Below are 9,092 nucleotides of genomic sequence, written 5' to 3' on the forward strand. Positions count from 1 at the left end.
AGTCTTAGTCTTAGAAGGCAGTTTGCCCTGAGGGCACCCAACCACTTACCTCAATGTCTCCTGGGTGAGCAACTTGCTTGTTCTTGTAGTCAATATCTTTTTGATGTTTACATTTTACAGCACTGCCTCATAGATCCATGAGAAAACATACCTGGGTTTTCAAACTGGCAAGAATCTTAGTCTTTAAAAAAGATTTCTATACATTTCAAAAAGAAGCCAACAAATAATTTACAGTTTCATTTTCTAAAGAAAATGCTCTAAGAAGAAAGACAGACAGTTCTCTTTGCCCTTTTGTGCCGAGGACCAGCCTCGACATAATTATTAGGAGGGTCTCGATAGGAGGATGTGGAGTCAGCGAATGAAAATAAAATAAAATAAAATAAAAAAAACTCAAAAAGTCAATGGGTCATTTTGAGTCTCAGGCAGATGATGGTAATGGCTCTCTCTGATGACTCCTCTCACTGCCTGCTGCCTTGACTGTTTATTTAAAAATTGTTGCTTCTTATATCCCATTTAGAACATACTGTGATCTCATAACAGTCACGTACAAGCAGTTACAAATCAAACAAATATTACATTATTACATCAATGGTACAAGAGGAATACAAGGTCACCAAACATTTCTGTGTCTCTATACTCCTTAGTTACTCCTTAGTTACCATGATAACGTCTGCCTTCTGTGAGTGACTCTGTTTCTCTCTAATCCTCCCTAAAATGTCAGGTTAATTTTAAACAACAAACTTCTACATCTTAATTTCTAACTTTACCAACAACTATTACTTTCTATAAATTCATTAGTTACAGCTTACAATCAAAAACATAATTTTTACTATAACTGGTCATACATATAATTGATCAAACAATAAAAACAAGAACATAAAAGTACCCTAAAGTTTCATAGTTAAGAACAAAGCAGTAATTCTCTCATGCTAACAATTTCTCAAAACTTCTAATCAAACTCCTACCTCTGTTCCCAAGCTCTCACTGCCCTTGACTGTCTCCTAAGCTACTTTCTAAAAGCCTTAATGTCCTTGACTAAAACCACCTGGAATGTTTCTTACAATTTTAAGCTTGAATTGCTAAAACTTAGCTAGTGTGGTTATAGCTAACATTAAAACTTATTGTTAATGTAAAAAACAATTTTTATAACTACATGAGATTGAATATGGTGTGAAAGTTAGTGTTAATGTGAAAGGCAACTATTTTATCATGAGGTTTGTTTAAAGTATCTAATGATTATGCAAGATTTTCTAAAACTTCTTATAGGGAAATTAGAAATAAACTATTTTTCCAAGGGAAAGCTAGAAACCATGGGTCTCCTGCGTGAATCATCCCTTGTAGCTTTGCTATCCAAGGAGGGCATTCATTGTTGCTCTGCTAAACAATGAACTTTTCATGCATAAGGCTTCTTGCAGTTCTGCTCCTTGGCAGGATGGCGTCCGCCACTTTTGCACTGTTGTTGCTGTCAGGTGCCTTTGAAATTGTTCCAACTCATGCACAATAGAACAAAACACTGCCGGATCCTGTGTCATCCTCACAATTGTTGTCATGTATAATAAAGAAAAGTTCATATCAAGGAGAAGACTCACACAGTTGTAGAGGTGGGAGAGCCAAGTCTGGGTCAGAAGAGCCAAGACTGGCAGGTCAGTCAGCAGGTAGGCAGATCTGGCAGGTAGGTCCAGCAGTTAGGTAGTCAGTCAGTCAGTCAGGCAGGCAGATAATAGAGCAGGCCACTGGCTCAATGCCAAAGAACTGGAAGTTGTAGGATGAGCCAGATGCAAGATTCAGACCTGGCAGAGAGCAAGCAAACTTTGTCTGATTGGAAGCAGGCTACACCTTTGAGGACACATTGTTTCAGTTGATTGGCTGCTCATAGCAGACCTCATCAGAGTTAATTACATTATATTAGAACTCATTATGGGGATGATACATCTCAGTTGCCAAACCACTGAGAATCCGGCCCCAGTCAAGTTGACACAAAATCTTTACTACCACAGTCCACCCCTTGTTAACTTGGCACCTGTACATATCTCCTTACACCACATACATAATCTCTAAATAGTGACAATTATAAAATCATATTTGTGTCTAACATGACACAACACATGTACAACTGAAAACACACTGACTTCATTTACAGCTTATATTTCACAAATGAACAAAGAAAAATATTGTGTATATATATATATAATTATTAAGTGCTGTCAAGTCGGTTCTGACTCATAGCAACCCTTTATAGGGCTCCCAAGGTTTCAAATCTTTGCAGGAGCAGAAAGCCTCATCTTTCCCCTGACAGAGTGACTGGTGAGCTTAAACCATGGACCTTGTGATTTGCAGTCCAGTGTTTATCATAAATGTTCTCTCTACACACACACACACACACACACACATATTTATAGCAATTACAGCCCTTTTTTCTGCAATTGGTTAAGTGACTGTAGCTGGTATTTAGAACTACCTTCTTCCACTATCCATTCCATATTCCCTTTGTCATTGGCAAGCACTTCAGCTGGTGGTGGTTGTTTGCCCAAACCTTAATTCCTGAAGTCATATTGGAATTGGGTTGCTGTAGTTTACCATTGACTTTAATCACAGGGTATGGTAGTGCTGGAAGTTATCCTAAGGAATCTCCTGGATTCCACATATATTTACCTCCATTATGTAATGCTAATCCAATTTCCCCTTGGTAATCAGGATCAGTTAGACCACCCAGTTCAGTAACTCCCTTCTTTGCCTGTTGAGAAGCCGCAAATGGTCAGGGGGAATTCTTAACTTCCAGTTCAGTGGAATCAGTGATGTGTCTCCAGGTGGAGTATTTCTCCCTTTGGAACTAAAATGGTCAGACCAGAACAGCATAGTGTCACAGAGACAGGAAGCAAAAATATTTTCAAGTGGGCCACTCCTCTTTTGAGTCCTTGGTTTCTGGACCAATGCATCCGGGCTATTGGAGAAACAGCACCATATACTGGACACTAGTTTAGAACATATACCTTACCTTCTAAAGGACATTGCCCCAACCATGCAAGGTATTGCTATTTAGCTGTCACTGTAATTGTATCTTTAGAAAGTTAACCTGTAGTTTGATTAAGACAGCTGGTTCAGGATGATGAGGAATGTGGTAAGAACAGTGAATTTCATGAACATGGGTCCATTGTCACACGTCATTTGCTGTAAAGTGGGTCCCTTGATCTGAGATGAGGCTGTGAGGGATACCATGATGGTGGATAAAGCATTTTATAAGTTCATAGATGGTAGTTTTGGCAGAAGCATTGTGTGCAGGGAAGGTAAATCCATATCCAGAGTAAGTGTCTATTCCAGTAAGAGTAAAATGCTGCCCTTTCCATGATGGCATGATGCAAGTGGTCAAATGTGATCAGCCTGCCACCAGGTTGCTGGCTGATCTCCCTGAGTAATGGTTCCATGTCTCAGACTCATTGTTGGTTCCTACTGCTGGCAGATTGGGCACTCAGCAGTGACTATGGTCAAACCAACTTTGATGAGTTGAAGCCCATGCTGCTTATTCCATAAACGACTTCCATGCGTTCCACCATTGCCACTTTGTTCATGAAGTCATTGGGCAATGACAGGAGTGGTTGGAGAAAAGCATGATTAGTTTCTACAGAATGTACCATCCTGCCCATTTGATTGCTAAAATCTTCCTCTGCCAAGGCAACCCTTTGGTATGCATTCACATGAGACACAAATATCTGCACTTTATAGCCCCTTTCAAAGAGGTCCATTCACATAGCTCTTTACCCCACCTCCTTGTCACTAATTTTCCAATCATGTTCCTTCCAAGTCCCTGACCATGCAGGAATAAAAATGGCCACAGCTCATGAGTCAGTATGCAGTTGTACAGTTGTACATCTGGTCATTTCTCCTTCCAAGAAATATGAAAAAACGACGTGCACTGCTCGAAGTTCTGCCCATTAGGAGATTTCCCTTCTCCACTGTCCTTCAAGGAAATCCCAGAAAGGGCTGTAGTGTTTTTGCTGTCCATTTTCAAGTGGTGCCTGCAAATCGTGTAGAACCATCTGTAAACAAAGCATGAGTTTTCTTGTCCTCAATCAACTGATCATAAGGAACTACCCATGCGACCAAAGATGTATACTGGGAGAGGGAAGGTAAGTGACAGGAATGGAAACCATGGGCATTTGGGCCACTTCCTCATGCAATTTACTTGTGCCTTCAGGTCTTACTTGAGCCTGGTCTCATATATATCACTTTCATTTAATGATGGAGTATTTCTGTGCATGTTCAATTTTATGACTTTTCAGGTCAGACAACACCCAATTCATAATGGATAACTCTAGTTGCTAGTTGACTTGGTGTTCAGTCTCTATAACAATCCAAAAGCTGTTTCTCAAAAGGAGAGAAGTTATCTTAAGGAGATGGCAACATTTTTAGGGTCTGTGCTATGACTCACCAATAGGGATCAGCCAAAGACTCCATATTGCATCTCTATCTGCCACTGTCACTTCAAGTACCATGGGTCAGCTGGGTCATATGGCTAAAGTGACAGAGTGGCTTGTATGGTATGCTGTACCTGTGGCAGAGCCTTCTTTTGTTCTAGGCCTCACTCAAAAGTAGTAGCTTTTTGGCTTCGTTTTGCTGGAGGAGAGAGGTGGTCCGGATCCCTTCAGGTTGTTTGAAGGAATCTTGGTCATTTGGGTGCGGCACAAATCGAGGTGAGGGAAGAGGGAGGAAAATCCCCCAGATCCCTGCAGGATTAATTTATTCAAAAGGGAAATAATAAGAAAATACTCAATATGCAAAAATCTTGTGAAGAAAATGAAGGAAAGCCGCAGAACATGGCAACGGCGGAGGAAGACCGCTCTTCAGGAGATGTCCCACAGGCGGCAGGAGAGCTTCAACCTTCCCGAGAAGGTGTAAGCCAGGAAGCCCAAGGAAACCTTAGAGGAGGGCTGGCTCAACCTGGCCAGAGATTTAAAGAGGACACTCCCGTTAGGCATTTGGACCCTGAAGAAATAATAAGAGGAGTAGATGAGTTGGAAAGGCTTAGGGAAGAGATAAGAAGAGTAAGAAATAAGTTTGTGATGATGCATTGGAAGCAGAGACATTCTAGAAGCCGTCCTTATCCTGTTTGCTTTAGGCCTTGAATTCTTTGTCTGATATTAAGATCTGGCCCCTGCTTTTCTCTTTGTTAGCATTTTCTGATGTATCTTTGATCTTCATTTTACTCTTAATCTGGTGGGATTTTGTTTAGGTAGTTTTCCTTGTTAACCAGCATCTCACTGGATTTTGTATGTTAACACATTTCCTAGGTCTGTTTTTCAATGGGAAAGTTTCACACATGTGCATGGAAAGATGTTCATTCCATATTATAAAGTAGAACATAACAGGATACAAAACAGCGTATTTAGTATCAGTTCACATATGTAGGATAAAAATCCCAAATTTTGTGTGTGTGTACATACATATATCAGAAACGTAACTGCTTATTTCTATGTGGTGTGAGTTTTTTGTTTTTCTGCTTTTTGCTTATATGTGTTTTTTAATGAACACATTACTTGTGTCATATAAAAAAAATTAAAGATTTTTTTTATATAAAAAAAAAATAGTAGCTTTTTGAGTCACTTGATAACTAGGCCAGAGTAGCACACCCACATGAGGATTATATTACCTTCAAAACCAAAGAGGCCCTTTTGTGGGACAGACCAGATGCAATGAATTATCCTTCACTTTAGTAGGAATATCTCTACATGCTCCACACCACTGAGCCCCCAGAAATTTCACTGAAGTGGAAGGTGTCTGAACTTCTGTTTAATTATTTTCCAACCCTCTAAGATGCAGATAAGGAGCTCTGGTAGCGTAGTGGTTACGAATCGGGCTGCGAACCTTAAGGTCAGCGGTTCGAAACTACCAGCTGCTCTGCGGGAGAAAGATGAGGCTTTCTACTCCCGTAAAGATTTACACCCTCGAAAACCCTGTACAGGGTCGCTATGGGTCAGAACTGACTCGACGGCACTTAACAACAACAAGATGCAGATAAGGAACTCTGGTAGCGTAGTGGTTATGAGTCAGGCTGCTAACCTCAAGGTCAGTAGTTTGAAACTACCAGCTGATCTGTGGGAGAGAGATGAGGCTTTCTGCTCATGTAAAGATATACAGCCTCGGAAATTCTATACAAGGTTGCTATGAGTTGGCACTGACTCCATGGCACACCACCACCACCACCACCAAACATGCAGATGTTTTACCAAAAATCTAGAATTATTGATACTTCTTCCTTACTAGGTCAAATCAGCATAATGTCATGGACCAGTGTGATGTCTTGTAGCAGGGAAAGGTGATCAAGGTCCCTACTGATTAAATTATGACATAGTGCTGGAGAATTGATGTACCTTTGAGATAGAACAGTGCAGGTATACTGTTGGACTTACTAGCTGAAGGCAAACTTTCTCATGATTCTTAAAAATTGGAATTGAGGAAAAAAATATTGACCAGGTACCAGGAAATGTATTAATTTACTCAAATAATGAAACAACATCTGAAACAGCAGTTGCAATAATCCACCATTATTCTCCAAGATCCATCTGCTTTTTGCACAGGCCAGAGAGCCGCGTTAAATGGGGATGTGGTGGGAATCTTCAACCTGCATCCTTCAAGTCCCTGATTGTAGCATTAATCTCTGAAATCCCTCCAGGAATGTATATTGCTTTTGGTTCATGATTTTCCTAGGTAGAGGTAGTTCTAATGGCTTCCACTAGGCTTTTCCAACCATAATAGCCCTTGTTCCACATTTCAGTAATCTGGTGTGGGGTTTCTGCCAGTTGCTAAGTGTGTCTATTCCAATTATGCATTCTGGAATTAAGGAAATCACTGAAGGATGAGTTTGGGGACTCACTGGATCCACAGTGAGATTTATTAAAATCTTTATTAAGATATTAATAAAACATCATTAATATCTTGACCACCATATGTCTCCACTCTGACTGGTGTACCAAGGTTACTTTCTGGGTCACCTGAAATTAGTGTCAGTTCATAGCCAGTGTCCAATAATTCCTTAAAAGCCTGATTATTTCCTTTCCTCAATTAATTGTCACTCTTGTAAAAGGCTGCAGATTCCTTTGGGGAGGGATGACAATGTAGTGGGGTCCTTCCTCAAGTGGACACAGCCAAAGGATTTTGGTCTGTAAACTGGTTCAAGTCTGGGAATTGATTGAGAGGCCATGACTCTGTTCTGGCAATTCAAGTTAGACTGCCATTCACTTGACCTAGAATTTCTTCTCTTGCACAGATCAAGTACATATTTAGTTGGTTTTTCAAATATTTCACTTCTAGGGACACCCTGCCTATCTAGCCAATGTCATAAATCCACACAATTCAGACCATTCTGATTACTACTTTGATTTTGCTGTACATTATGGTAACCACACCCATTTTATCTTTGTTGATTTAGTTCTTTCACTTGGCACCCCCCACCACAGGGTCCAATCAGTCCCATTGTAGTTAGGTGTCTTAATTCAATTAGGAAAGTTCCCACTGTCAAATCTGTCTTGCATAAAATAGCAATCATAGCAGTGTTTGAGGTGGCTGGGACTCCATTCACAAATTTGTTCCTCACTGTTGTGGCAAATGTGTCCTCTGGGCACTCCACGTGTAGGTTTATGGGTCTACCCTGATAAATCCACTCTAACATGATCATTTCCCAGTGCCTTTGTATTCCTTCCTGTACACAATACCAAGGCAGGACTGGTACTTCATCTTGATGTATTGTAGGCCACTACACAATCTATGCTTCAATGAATCAACCAAATAAACTATTAGATTCTCTCCTAATCTCCCAAACTAAACCACTGAATGAAGAATTTGTGCTTAGTGATCCCATGTCAATAAACTGAGACTGATCCAACTTTATGTTCCTTGTACTATTATCCTATACTCTTAATAGCCATTTGCACACATATTCTCCAGTCTTCTATTTGTACATATCAGCAAATCAAGCAGTCCTTTGGGACTGTAGTGTACTTTTTCCTGGGTCAAATTTGTACTTTACCTTTTGGGACTCAAGTCTAGTTATAGGTCTAGAAGCAGTAGTTGGTGTAGGTGTTTCCAGGGAGCATTCAGCAATGTTTTACAAGACATCTACCTTAGGTGATTCCCCAGACAATACCTCAGGCATCATCTCAGCCAACACAATTGGGTTAATCTCATTGACTATGGACGGAGGAGATAATGATTCACTAATGGATCAGCAGAAAAAAATGGAGTAATATCTTTAGGTGGGAAGTGTGGTGCTGCTGCTAAGAGTGATTTGACAAAATTTAGGAGCTCAGTGTCCCAGATTCCTGATTATTTGTCCATATGTCCCCATCCCAAGTTTTAGGATCACATTGTTCCCAATTAATGTCCTTACTTTAACCTCAGATACCATTCAATATGGGAAATTCAGTTGGTGTTGTAATTCAGCCACTCTTGAGACTTGGGTTTGGTTTTCAGCAGTATCAGCTCTGTTACTACAAGAAATAAGACCCCTTTCATAGGACAAGTAGAAACTTTGAGGTCTTTTCTGCATTGCTTAAGCCATAACTCCGAAGCCCTGAGCTGGCTTCTTTCTTTTACCACTTTGTCTATTGTTGGTAGGACCAACCAAAAAGCCTCCATATTCTTCTCTAGACAAAATTTCAGGAAAGTTTCAAAACCCTATCACCCAATTCAATACTTGATCTACAGGTGGTGATATTTTACCTATTAACATTGTCATTTCATGGCATGGATTAGCAGCAACCCTTTGACTAAAAGAAACATAGTTTTCAGTGCCATTAAAACTAGTCAGACTTGAGAATCAATTTATAAAACCCATCCTTATGATTTTGTTTCTCTAGATTCACTCTTGGTACCAAATGTCTTAGTCTGTTTCTTTAGAGAATCAAAACCAGCAAAACTTGTATATGTATTGTTGTTGTTGTTGTTGTCAGGTGCCATCGAGTCAGAACCAACTCATAGCGACCCCATGCACAGCAGAATGAATCAATGTCTGATCCTGGGCTACCGCTGCCACACTTGAGTCCATCTATGATGCCACCTGGCCAATCCATCTCGTTAGGGGTCTTCCTCTTTTTCTCTGA

The 9,092-nt window shown here is 40.3% G+C and overlaps 1 protein-coding gene across 1 annotated transcript; it reads left to right on the top strand.

The window, feature by feature from the left end:
• The first annotated feature begins 4,769 nt into the window (after positions 1–4,769).
• LOC102824418 (transcription elongation factor A protein-like 8-like) lies at positions 4,770–5,120 on the top strand. The gene has a single exon (XM_006839726.1). It carries the CDS (start codon positions 4,770–4,772, stop codon positions 5,118–5,120), a length of 351 nt encoding a protein of 116 aa, XP_006839789.1.
• The last annotated feature ends 3,972 nt before the right edge of the window (positions 5,121–9,092 follow it).

This window comes from Chrysochloris asiatica, unplaced genomic scaffold, assembly GCF_000296735.1.
Source record: "Chrysochloris asiatica unplaced genomic scaffold, ChrAsi1.0 scaffold00026, whole genome shotgun sequence".
Taxonomy (NCBI): Eukaryota; Metazoa; Chordata; class Mammalia; order Afrosoricida; family Chrysochloridae; genus Chrysochloris; species Chrysochloris asiatica.